At 51.2% G+C, this 13,048-nt stretch overlaps 2 protein-coding genes across 2 annotated transcripts; both read left to right on the forward strand.

Annotated features, from left to right (window-relative positions):
• Positions 1-1,295: 1,295 nt before the first annotated feature.
• LOC144245907 (uncharacterized) lies at positions 1,296-9,361 on the forward strand. The gene is made up of 2 exons (XM_085571109.1): positions 1,296-1,533; positions 7,579-9,361. The coding sequence occupies exon 2, from the start codon at positions 7,586-7,588 to the stop codon at positions 8,942-8,944; it is 1,359 nt and encodes a 452-aa protein (XP_085427235.1). The 5' UTR covers positions 1,296-1,533; positions 7,579-7,585; the 3' UTR covers positions 8,945-9,361.
• On the forward strand, positions 1,533-4,318 carry LOC146763108 (uncharacterized). Its single transcript, XM_085571108.1, has 2 exons — positions 1,533-3,573; positions 4,057-4,318. The coding sequence occupies exons 1-2, from the start codon at positions 1,633-1,635 to the stop codon at positions 4,312-4,314; spliced, it is 2,199 nt and encodes a 732-aa protein (XP_085427234.1). The 5' UTR covers positions 1,533-1,632; the 3' UTR covers positions 4,315-4,318.
• Positions 9,362-13,048: the final 3,687 nt, after the last annotated feature.

A 13,048-nucleotide genomic window follows, 5' to 3' on the forward strand; every position in this document is an offset into this window, starting at 1 on the left:
GAAATTAGGATAAAAGGGTTGGGGGGGTCGGGGCATGGAATTTGCAGGCTTGGGCAAGGCTGGTAACCACAAACAAAGATTGTGAAAGATCTTGCAGGACTGGCTGGAACTGATAACCGCAGCGGAAGGAGACCCATCACCCCCACTTGTGAAACCAATCTCTGCTGGAACTGATAACCGCAGCGGAAGAAGATCCATCACCCCCACTTGTCAAACCAACTACTGCTGGAACTGAAAACCACAGTGGAAGGAAACCCATCACCCCCACTTGTGCTGGATAAAAAGGGACTGAAGAGAAGAAAGGTTGTCAGCTTTTGGCGGAACACAGATTCCCTAGCTGCACCCAGCGCTGTTTGCTTGCTATCGCTTGCTGTAATTAATAAAATTATTAATTGATCTTAAAAGGCTGAATCAAATTATTCGCCTCAATTTATAACAAATTTGGTGCTGTGACTCGGATTGGAACACCCAGAGAGGAGGTCTCCTGAGGAGGCGCCCCACTGCCTTTGCTTTAACAGTGGCCTAACGGGGACACTCCTCCCCGGACTCCGACCGACGAACCTAAAATCCGATAGCAAGCAAAGAACTGCCGGCAACCCCCTTACTCTTTGTGCACGAAGCCCCAGGCAAAGACACCGGATGGTGTAAGTATTTTCCGAAGGACCTGGTGTCCGGAGGAGGCCTGTTCTGGGAGAACGGGACTGCTCAATCGGGGGTCGGGGATCCTGGAGTGTGACGAGTGTGGTGTATGAGTGTGGGAGGGGACTTGGGAAACTGTCCCCCCGAATTACCCTGGGAGGTGACAGGTGTGTAGTTCCCCGCCTCCCCTGTTATCAATCAGTATGTCTGTCATCCCTTGGTGCTAGAAAATTCTTTGTTCTTTATACCTCCATTGGTTCCTTCCCTGAAGCCGCTCCTTCCCCTTACCCTCATTGGTTATAACCCTGCCACTCGACCCTGACTCTGCCCCCGAAGCCTTCCCTCACTGAACGCTTCATGCCTGGACCCTCCCTCTCTTGTCCCAGTTATAATCCCGATTCCGCCCCCTGTTCGAGGCTCTCAGAGCGAGCTCCCTCCCGGAGTGGTTGTTTTCCCTTCGCTCCCTGAATTGCTGTTCCTCAATAAACCCTTCTGGAAATAAAGCCGCCTGTGAGCCGTCCCGCCTTCATAGAGGAAGATTTCATTACGCTATCCGGCTTTCGAGGACTCGGCTCTCTGACAAGCAGAGTGGTCAGAGACCCAGAAGCCCTCAACTGGCGCCCGAACAGACTGACCCCTCTCAGGAGTCAGCCGCAGAGCGTCTCCTCGGCTGCCTCGGCTCTGTGATCCGGCTGCCCGAGGACGAAAAGCGCCGTTCGCCGCCAGTTCCACGAGCGGCTGCTCTTCGTTGAAGAAGATCGCCTACCTCGCGGGCTGCAGACACCTCGTCCTGGTTCGACTTCGAGTTTGGGAGCAGACTCCGAACGGGACGAGACCTGCAGCGCTTCCTCTCCCCCTCAGAGGCTTTTTCGTTTTGACAGCGGTCTTTTTGTGGTGAGTTCCTGGTGCCCTGTCTGGCACCCGACCCTGTCTCTTTTCCTTTTCGTTTCTCTCTTTGTCTCTTTGGGGATTTCCCTTTTTTCTGCAGTGAGAATGGGCAACCGCTTGTCTCCTGCCCGGCGGGATTTTTACCTCCACGTTAAATCCTCCCTTGTTTTGGGGAACATTTCTTTTAAAAAGAGGGACCTTAAGGCTTTTGTTAATCTTATTTTCGATAACTTCCCTGACACCTCCAGGGATGATTTTTCTTCTCTTATTTTCTGGGGAAATATTGGGAAACTGTTATACGCATTACAAGTAAAGGGGAATTTTTCTGTGGGGCATTTTTTTCCACTTTTTCATTCTATTTACACTTTATTTAAACAAAAGGGTGAGAGTTGGGTCCCCGGTTCTCCTAACCCTCATTCCGCCCCCCCCACTCCTAACCCGGTTTCCCCTAAGGGTGGGTCGGGCAGCAGATCCTGCCATAACCAGGCACAGGGCTGCTACCGTCTCCCTGCTGCTCCCCGCCCCACTCTGTCCTCTCCTCGTCCTGGGACTGGCCATCCCAGTGCGACTCTTTCCTCTCCCCAAAGCCCTCAAACCCCTGTACCCAGTTTAAAACCATGTTATTCGATTCCTGATCTCTGTCACCACACCTCACAAAATGGCGCCGGCCACATGGCCGAGCAGCCCGCCACCGAGGGACAAAATGGCGCCTCCTCTCCACCTCCTCACTCCCTTCGGGCCCCTGCCAGTCCCCCTCAGGCTCCACCTCCGTCGAGTGCCGCCCCTGCGTCGGGTCCCGCCCCTACCACCGCGTCGATTGTTACGTCGTCGGGACCCGCCCCTCCAGCCCCCATGGCCACACCCCTGGGTGGGCCCCCGGTGGGAGGGACCGGCCTGCAGGAAGGCCACGCCCCGGTGGGAGGGACCGGCCTGCAGGAAGGCCACGCCCCGGTGGGAGGGACCGGCCTGCAGGAAGGCCACGCCCCGGTGGGAGGGACCGGCCTGCAGGAAGGCCACGCCCCTGTGGGAGGGAACCCCCTGCCGGAAGGCCACGCCCCGGTGGGTGAGCCTGGCTACGCCTCCCCTCAGGCCTCTTCTGGTTCCCACGCCACCGGAACCGGAAGTCGGCCTGGCCGGAAGCAGGCCATCTTGGCCTGCCGGGCTTCATGCCACCGAAGCCCACCGGCCAAGGGGAAGGTCCGAGCCCTTGCCCGTCCTGCCTCATCCTCCGATGAGGATGGGGACAGCGACAGCCCCCGGCCCACACCTAGGCCGGGAGGTGGGTGGGCCCGGATCAGGGCAGAGGCAATTAAGGATGGGGATTTGGAATTCGCAAAAGATCTGGGGCCGTTCGCAGCACCTGTGGTGAGGACCAGGGGGCAGCGGCCACACTGGGAGCAACTCCCATATGTGGAGATTAAAGAACTGAGGAAGGCTGCCAAAGACTATGGTCGAGACTCTCCTTTCTTTAAGAATGTATTGGACCTCACTTTCTCGGGCCATACATTGGTCCAGCATGACGTTAAATATATTGCCAAGTCCCTGCTCACTCCCACCGAGCTTTTATTGTGGGACATTCAATGGAGAAAGCTCCTCAAGCCTCTTCTGAAAAAACACAATTTAGCAGAGGCAATTGGAGAGGGAGAGGAAGCCATAGAAGCCCTGGCAGGGGAGGGGGAGTTCAGCCAGCCAGAGGACCAAATACTGTTACCCACGGAGGTCCTAGATGACATCAAGGAGGCTGGCCGAGCGGCACTGTTAAAAATCCCCGATGGGAAAACCCCGCTCCAGAACTTTTCAGCTATTACCCAGGGCCCAGAGGAATCTTTCATAAAATTCGTGGACCGGCTGAGGGAGGCCATCGACCGACAGATAGACCATCCTGCAGCGAGGGAAGAGCTCCTGAGAAAGATGGCCATGACCAACGCGACAGCCGAGACAAAGAAGATATTAAGGACTTTACCTCAGGACCCCGAACCCACCATCGCACAGATGGTGGAGGCCTGCACGAAAGCCGCCTCCACCGAGACCACTGTCGCCCTTGCAGTAAGTAAGGGGATTGGGGAGGCGATGTTGACGATGAACACCATCCGGTGCTTCGGGTGTGGCCAGATGGGCCACATACAAGCCAACTGCCCATACTGGCCCCCGGAGCAACCACACTACTCGTACACACCCTCCCCAAGACCAATACCCAGGAACCCGATGCCCTACCATCAGCAGGCGGGAAACGGGTCGCGGAGCGCGGGGAGGGGCCGCGCAAGGACAACAAGTGGCCCCTCACAGCGCCCAGGCCTCCCCACCATCCGGGAGGACCGGTGGCCCAGCGGACAGTTCCGGAGGGTTGGCGGAGCCACGACGACGGGCTCCGCCTCTTCCGTAGAACCCGCAACTTAAATTCAGACACTCACCGGGTCCTCAAAAGCTCCATCACTGTGACTCTCCAGGATGAGGACCTGGTGAGAGTTCCCGCTGGGTTCCTGGAACCCCCTTACCGTAATTGTGAGGTAACAGTGTTAATACTCGGAGATTGCAGGCTCACACCAGACCGTGTTACCGTCGTTCCTGAAGTGGTGTGTTTTCAGCCGGGGTCCGAGGTCACCGTCTCAGTCGTCTGCCATCAACCACCTTGCACCATCACCAAGGGGCTCCCCTTCGCTGCCATGTACCTCCTCGACGTGGCCGACCTCACCGATCCACCAGCACAGGACTATTTCGCTGGACATGACTCCGGGGAAGACAATTTTGTCTTCCTCACACAAAATGTTTGCAAATCCAGACCAATGATTGAGACTGTTTTATCGCTTCAGGGAAAGTCCATCAAACTGGACCTGATGGCAGACACCGGGGCAGACGTCACCATCATACCCCGGTCAAAGTGGCCCCGCGACTGGGAGTTGGTGCCTCCTTGTGGCACAATCTCCGGAGTGGGAGGAGCTGTCAACTCCATGCGCAGCAAACACCTGGTAAGTGTGGAGGGCCCTGAGGGACAGGTTGCCACCATTCGGCCTTTTGTTGTTTCATCTAACATCATGTTATTAGGCAGGGACGTTTTGTCCCAATGGGGTGCCCGCCTCGATATCCCTAGCCCTGCATGGGATTTTTAGTATGGGCCACTGCAGAGCGCACCTCCCCACCGCTGAATTGGAAGACCGATGTTCCAGTGTGGGTGGACCAGTGGCCCCTTGTGGAGGAGAAATTAAAAGCGCTCCATGAATTAGTAGAGGAGCAGGTTCGCCTGGGGCATTTAATACCCTCCACCAGCCCCTGGAACACTCCTGTCTTTGTTATTAAAAAACCTGGCAAAGACAAATGGCGCCTGCTCCAAGACCTGCGCAGGGTCAATGAGGTAATCGAGGACATGGGCCCCCTGCAGCCTGGCCTTCCCTCACCCTCCATGCTTCCCCGGGATTGGCAGCTCGCAGTCATTGACATCAAGGACTGCTTTTTCAACATCCCATTGTATCCCGGAGATGCCCCCAGATTCGCGTTCTCTGTCCCTTCCATCAATAGGGCGGAGCCTTATAAGAGGTACCAATGGGCCACTTTGCCCCAGGGAATGAAAAATTCTCCAGTGCTCTGCCAAACTTTTGTGGCCCAGGTGCTTTCGCCGATCAGAAAGCTGTTCCCTGAAGCAATCATCCTGCATTATATGGATGATGTCTTGATCTGCGCTGAAACACAAGCTTATCTGCAGATCACACTTTCCAAAACTGTTAAAGCCATTAAAGCTGCAGGGTTTGAAATTGCCGAAGAAAAGATCCAGCTGTCAGCGCCATGGAAGTATTTGGGCTTTCACATTACGGGAAGGACTGTCGCGCCCCAATCTGTCACCGTCAAAGACGACCCACGGACCCTGCGAGATCTCCAGCAGATCTGCGGTACCATCACGTGGATCCGACCTCTCCTGGGACTCACCACGGAGGAGCTGGCGCCGCTCTTCAACCTGCTACGAGGAGATGGCGACCTAGCTTCCCCTCGCGAGCTAACACCTGCTGCCAAAGGAGCCCTGGAGAGAGTCGCTGAGGCCATACGATCCCGTCAGGCCCACCGTGTGGATCGGCTCCTTCCCGTCACCCTTGCCATCCTGGGTAAGTGCCCAAACTTCCATGGTCTGCTTTTTCAATGGGACGCTGGGCGGAAGGACCCACTCCTTATCATTGAGTGGCTGTTTCTCCCGCACCAACCAGCGAAAACTATTTCAACTCCTGCAGAGTTAATAGCTAGGATAATAATAAAGGCCAGACAACGCCTCCGGACCCTCGCAGGGTGTGACCCGGCGTGCATTTACCTACCTCTTAATTTAGAACAATTGGAATCCCTGCTTCAGACAAACGAAAGTTTGCAAATTGCTTTAGACAGTTACCCTGGACAGATTTCCATTCATTACCCTAAACATAAAATATTCAAAGACACGTTATATTTGGCCCCAAAGTCATTCAAAAATAAAACACCTATTAAAGGTGCTCTCACGGTGTTCACCGATGGGTCGGGAAAATCCCACAAATCGGTGATCACTTGGAAGGACCCGGAGAGTCAGAAGTGGGAGTCTGACATCCAACTGGTTGAGGGTTCCCCCCAGATCGCAGAACTTGCTGCGGTCGTGAGAGCATTCAAAAAATTTCAGCAACCTTTCAATCTGGTAACAGATTCGGCTTATGTTGCCGGGGTAGCAGAACGGGCAGAACACGCCCTGCTCAAAGAAGTTCAAAACAAACAGTTATTCGATTTGCTCACGGAATTAATCTGGCTGATCTCCCACCGAGAGCAACTCTATTATATTATGCACGTCCGGGCTCACACAGACCTGCCAGGAGCTATTGCAGAGGGGAACCGGATGGCCGACCTCCTTGCAATGACATCTCATTACTCTGCACCTGCACTTTCATTAACCTTACCAGACATTTTTGCACAGGCAAGGCTCAGCCATGCGTTTTTCCATCAAAATGCACCTGCCCTTGCCCGACAATTTAAAATATCAAAAGAACAAGCCAAAGCCATACTAGCCACATGCCCAAGCTGTCAGTCCTTCGCCCTTCCACCGCTGCCAACAGGGATAAACCCCCGAGGGTTGGCAGCATTGGAGCTGTGGCAAACAGACATCACTCACTATAATCCTTTTGGCCGCCTGAAATACCTGCATGTGTCCATAGACACATTTTCTGGGGCCGTGTTCGCGTCACTCCACACTGGTGAGAAAACAAAAGATATCATCAAACATCTATTCATGGCATTTGCCACATTAGGAGTCCCAAAAGCCATCAAAACGGACAATGGGCCTGGATTCACCTCGACAAGATTCGCACAATTTCTACAACAATGGGGAATTGCCCATTCCACCGGCATTCCCCATAACCCCACAGGACAGGCAATAGTGGAACGCTCCCACAAAGAGTTAAAAAGGCTGCTAGAACAACAACACGATTCGGCTCTGGCCATGACACCAGTTGAAAGATTATGCAAGGCACTTTATGTTCTTAATTTCTTAAATTGTTCTGACCGGGAGCCGAATCCCCCTGCACTCAGACACTTTTGCAATAACACCAGGGCAGTTTTGAAAGAGCGTCCGCCAGTCCTCATCAGAGACCCAGAATCAAAAATCATCTCAGGGCCGTACCCTCTGATAACGTGGGGGAGAGGGTACGCTTGTGTTTCCACAGCCCAGGGTCCCAAATGGATTCCTGGAAAATACGTCAAACCGTACCTGGAGAGCACTACCACGGACCCCCCAGCGAGGAGCAACCCAGCGACCCCATCACAATCACCACCAGATAATGCAGTGGCGTGGCGACGGAGAAAAAAGAAGAGGACCGGAAGACCACCCAACATCGTCTCCCGGGTCCTCATCACAAGGACATACCTACCTCTGCAAGACTTAACAACTTCCGCCACCCCATCCCCTCCTGTGCCGTTCCCTCTACCCTCATACCTAACCCGTCATCCCTTTACCCCTCCGTCCTGAAATTTATTTTTATTTTAACCCAAAAGGGGGAGCTGGGGGAGGGGAGGGAACCAAATGTATGTTGGTAATATTGTTTTGTTTAATTTTAGTACTAGGATGGCTGCCAGAACATCATTCACCCAAAAGAAACAACAGAAGATGTCCCACTGCGCCCAGCTGGTTGCAGCCACGCTTTCCATCCTCCTGTGGCTGCATGTAGCAGATGGCTGGGTGGTACCACAGCCGAAAGAAAATGTCTGGATCACGCTGGCAAAGTCCTTGCAGCAGGATAACCTATGTCTGGCCATGGGCAACGTGGACAATCCCCTGTCCACTTGCCTGGTAGGGGTCCCCTTGGTAGCTGATGATTGGCCGGTATCCAATTCCGACCTGCTCCGAACCACGGGTAGGAGGCCTAACCCGGTCGATACTTGGGATGAGTGGACCAAAATTTTGCCCAACAGCAAAGAGGAACCCCAAGAATTGGACTTACTGGGGTCCTCCACAGCTAGATATTGTGTCAAATTCTATTATAGGAGGCCAAGTCAAAATTGGCACGGAATTGACTTGGCCAAAAACACATACCGGAAAGATGTAACACCTATCAGTAAAAAATATAACAGCCAAACCTGGTGCAATTATACTAGCCAGGTGATTTCAGTTTCATCCACTCATCCCAAGACATTGCCCAGGGGGATGTTTCTTATCTGTGGAGACAGAGTATGGTCGGGAATTCCATCTCGGCTCCAGGGAGGCCCATGCAGCCTTGGTAAGCTTGCTACCCTCACTCCAAACAGAACTCAAATTCTAGATTGGAAAAAAGAAAGACAATTGGCACGCACCAAAAGATCATATGCTCAATTCGACGAAAATTGTGACTCCGAAATTTACGATTGGGGAAAAACAAAGAGGGTCGCTGTATCCATCTTTTTACCATGGTATGCAGCAGCTAAGGCCCTCGGTGAGCTTTCTCACCTGGAGTGTTGGATAAGTAAGCATGCCAACGCCTCGTCTGCCGCCCTCTCCGATCTTCTGGCAGACCAGCAAACCACCAGGCAAGCCACATTACAAAACAGAGCGGCTATTGATTTCCTGCTGCTCGCCCATGGCCACAGCTGCGAGGACTTCGAAGGATTGTGTTGCTTCAATTTAACATCACGGAGCACTTCCATCCAAGCCAACATCCAGCGGATCCGGACCGAAGTACAGGACATCAAAACGGAAACTTCGGCTGTGGACCCCGTCCACAAACTATTGATGCAGTGGGACATTCCCGGGTGGGCAGCCTCCATTTTAAAAGGACTCTTTTGGATTTTCATAATTATCCTTCTCATTTCAGTTGCCTTAACCATCTTCAAAAAGACGCTTACCAAGACTTTGGCAAATATTTATTTAATTAACAAGAACGGGGGAGATGTGGGAGGGGACTTGGGAAACTGTCCCCCCGAATTACCCTGGGAGGTGACAGGTGTGTAGTTCCCCGCCTCCCCTGTTATCAATCAGTATGTCTGTCATCCCTTGGTGCTAGAAAATTCTTTGTTCTTTATACCTCCATTGGTTCCTTCCCTGAAGCCGCTCCTTCCCCTTACCCTCATTGGTTATAACCCTGCCACTCGACCCTGACTCTGCCCCCGAAGCCTTCCCTCACTGAACGCTTCATGCCTGGACCCTCCCTCTCTTGTCCCAGTTATAATCCCGATTCCGCCCCCTGTTCGAGGCTCTCAGAGCGAGCTCCCTCCCGGAGAGGTTGTTTTCCCTTCGCTCCCTGAATTGCTGTTCCTCAATAAACCCTTCTGGAAATAAAGCCGCCTGTGAGCCGTCCCGCCTTCATAGAGGAAGATTTCATTACGCTATCCGGCTTTCGAGGACTCGGCTCTCTGACAAGCAGAGTGGTCAGAGACCCAGAAGCCCTCATATGAGAGGGAGCCAGAAGCTCGGACTCCCCAAGCAAGTGCAGACCTCATAGTAGTGCGGTTCCCATATCCGGCGATGGACTGGGCCACGAACTGAGGGAAGCAAGTGTGTGTGTGTCTTAGAAGGCACTCCAGAAGATGGGTCAGAGGAAAAGCAAGCCTGCTGAACCCATGGGTGGGGGAATCCCTGTAAAACTTCCCTATATTCCAGAGGATAGTCCATTAGGCTTAATGATTAAATATTGGAATGCCTTTCCTTCTAGGAAGGAAAAAGATAAAGTAAAAATGGCTCATTACTGCATGGAAGTTTGGGGGGGAAAACAAATAAGAGGGGATCAGTTATATTGGCCGGTATTTGGGTCTTTTGAGGATTGGATCTGTCAGGCCTTAAATATTTACGTTAATTCAAAAGAACCCTTTAATCTAGAAGAAAGTGAATATGCAGCCCTCTGGATAAGAGGAGAGACAAGGGCAAAATTATTTGCTCTCAATATCGAGAGGAAGAAAAAGTGGTCAAAAGAAATTGAATTACCTCCAGGCATTCCCCCTCCCTACATACCGCCACCACCCCCACCTCTTCCATTGCCATCTCCACCGCCACAACTTTTAGACCCCCCCCTCCCGGAACCATTGCTAATCGACCACCCGGGTCCCTCGACACCCACCCAAGAATTATCGGAGGATGAGGGACCAGAAGGTGAAAGGTTGGAGGAAAGTATTCCTGAGGGTTCTCGGCGAGTAACCTGAAGCCAGACCCGACAAAAGGGAAAGCAAGAATTGGGTATATTTCCCCTTAGAGAGCATGGAATGGGAATGGTGCCTAACCCAAATGCAGAGCAACCAGGACAGCCTGCCCAGATTCTGGGAATAGGGTACATATCCGTCCCATTAAATTCAGGGGATGTTAGGGAATTTAAAAAGGAAATGGGACATTTGTTAGAAGGTCCTTTAGGGGTGGCGGAGCGGTTGGATCAATTTTTGGGACCTAATATTTATACTTGGGAGGAGATGCAATCCATGTTAGGGATTTTGTTTTCTGCAGAAGAAAGGAGAATGATTAGAGAAATGGGCATGAGAATCTGAGATGATGAACATCAACAGGGACCATTAGCAGATATTAAATGGCCTCTACATAATCCCCAGTGGAATAATCAAGACTTGTTACACCATATCCGTATGGGCGATTTGCGAAATATAATAATACAGGGAATAAGGAAGGCTGTCCCTCGTGGACAGAATGTACAAAACGCATTCAAAAGAAGGATTAAGATCCAACTGAGTGGTTGGAGAAGCTGAGAAAAGCCTTTCAGTTATATTCAGGGGTGGACCCTAACACTCCTGAAGGAGAGATACTGTTGAAAGTTCATTTTGTGGTAAACTTGTGGGTGGATATTCGAAAGAAGTTGGAAAAGTTAGAAGGGTGGAAAGCAAGGGGGCTGGATGAGTTACTGCGGGAGGCTCAGAAGGTTTATGTTAGGAGGGAGGATGAGAACTACAAGAAGCAGTCTAAGATTATGTTAGCAGCTGTAAGGGAAGGACAGAGGCAATCTCCCCAAAGAAGGGGTGGTGTTTACCCAGGAGGATTGAGGGGAGCTGGTCGACAGGTGCATGAAGGAAGACAAGGTGGAGGAGATAGGATTGTTTGCTTTTACTGTGGGGAAAAGGAACATATGAAGCGGGAATGCTGACAAAGGATGGCTGATGAAGAGCAGTTTAAGGAAGATTAGGGGTGTCAGGGGCTCTATCTGCTGGGGACAAGAGAAAAAACAGAGCCCCTGGTAAAATTAAAAATAGGTCCCCAGCAGCAAGAATATGAGTTCCTTGTGGACTCAGGGGTAGAAAGATCGACCGTCCAGACCCTTCCCCAAGGGTGTAAGATTTCATCTGAAATAATACAGGTGATTGGAGCCAAAGGGGAACCCTTTGGAGTACCTGTAATCAAGGATGTACTCTTAGAAAGTAACTCCAAATTAGGAATTGGGTCGTTTTTATTAGTACCAGAAGCAGATTACAATTTACTGGGAAGGGATTTGATGATTGAACTGGGGATAGGGATAGAGATTAGTAAGGGAGAACTGACAGTAAAATTGTGTCCTCTCCGGGCTGAGGATGAGAAAAAGATTAATCCAGAGGTTTGGTACACCCCTGATAGTGTAGGAAAATTAAATATTGAACCCTTTGAAGTAACTATTAGGAACCCAGAGATACCTGTCAGAATTAGGCAATATCCTATATCTAAGGAGGGGAGGCAAGGACTGAAACCAGAAATAAAAAGCCTTTTAGAAAAGGGACTTTTAGAACCATGTATGTCCCCTTTTAATACCCCTGTTTTACCAGTAAAGAAACCCAATGGTAGTTATAGGTTAGTACATGATTTATGGGAAATTAACAAAAGAACCATTGAAAGGTTCCCCGTGGTAGCTAACCCACATACCCTTTTAAGTCAACTTGGCCCAGAAAACCAGTGGTATAGTGTAATAGATCTCAAAGATGCCTTCTGGGCTTGTCCCCTTAAGGAAACTTCTAGAGATTATTTTGCTTTTGAATGGGAAGATCCAGATACACATAGAAAACAACAATTAAGGTGGACAGTCCTTCCCCAGGGATTTACAGAATCCCCAAATCTGTTTGGACAAGCTTTGGAACAAGTACTAGAAGGTTATTCTTTAGGGGAAGGGATGGTGTTACTACAATATGTGGATGATTTATTAATTGCAGGGAAAGAGGAGAAAAAAGTAAGGGAAGAAAGTATAAAACTCCTAAATTATTTAAGCCTTAAGGGACTTAAAGTCTCTAAGTCAAAATTGCAGTTTGTAGAAGAAGAGGTCAAATATCTCGGGGATTGGTTAACAAGGGGAACCAAGAAATTGGACACTGATAGAATCCAAGGAATACCTTCCCTACAGGCCCCAGAGAACAAAAGACAAGTCCGACAGTTACTGGGACTCTTCGGGTATTGCCGACAATGGATCGAAAATTTTAGTGGAAAAATTAAATTTTTATATGAAAAATTAACTAATGATGGGTGCCGCGTCCCCGCCCCAGACCACTGTCCTCAGCCCCGGCTAGCTCTCCTGCGGGGCGAGTAGGGCGAGTGGAAGCACCCTCCGCTGTACCTGGCTGGGCTTTGGAGAGTGCTTTGTGGGTCCTGAGGTCGCTGCTGATTCCAACGGCGAGGAAATGAGGAGAGGCACTTGTTGGGGGCAAAAATCCAATGTTTATTGAGGTCCTGTGGATACAAAAGCACCGGAGGGGGCCAGCCAACAAATGCAACTCGGGGGTGCTGGCAGCAGGTTACATAGGGAGAGGGAGGGGGGCCGATCAGCCAGTGGGGAACAGACAGGAGTGACTCTTGTGGGGATTGACATCTGGGGGATCCAGTGAGGGGGAGACAGGGTAGGGGTTCCCAGGACCTCATCCAATCACTCGGTGACCTGGATAGAAGTTTCCAGAGGTAGGGGAAGGGGCACCGAGTGACAGACAAGGCACTTGGGAGGGGGCAGGGAACTGGCTCGGCACCTTCCAGGGAAACCGACACTTGGGGAAAGGCGGGAAAACTCAGGGAGAAACCAATACAGTATGGGGGTACACTGGAACAAACCATGACAGAATAAAGATGTAATAAAACATATAAAACTGCAACTCCACAGATGGGTTATTGAAATGG

Source organism: Lonchura striata, chromosome W, assembly GCF_050655825.1.
Source record: "Lonchura striata isolate lonStrDom1 chromosome W, ASM5065582v1, whole genome shotgun sequence".
NCBI classification, from domain to species: domain Eukaryota; kingdom Metazoa; phylum Chordata; class Aves; order Passeriformes; family Estrildidae; genus Lonchura; species Lonchura striata.

What these genes read in the sequence shown, in the direction of transcription:
- LOC146763108 (XM_085571108.1), top strand. Translation starts at nt 1,633, where the DNA reads ATGGGCAACCGCTTGTCTCCTGCCCGGCGGGATTTTTACCTCCACGTT. An exon ending in AGACCACTGTCGCCCTTGCA is followed by an intron (nt 3,574 to 4,056) that starts GTAAGTAAGGGG and finishes TAATACTCGGAG; the next exon opens with ATTGCAGGCTCACACCAGAC.
- LOC144245907 (XM_085571109.1), top strand. Translation starts at nt 7,586, where the DNA reads ATGGCTGCCAGAACATCATTCACCCAAAAGAAACAACAGAAGATGTCC.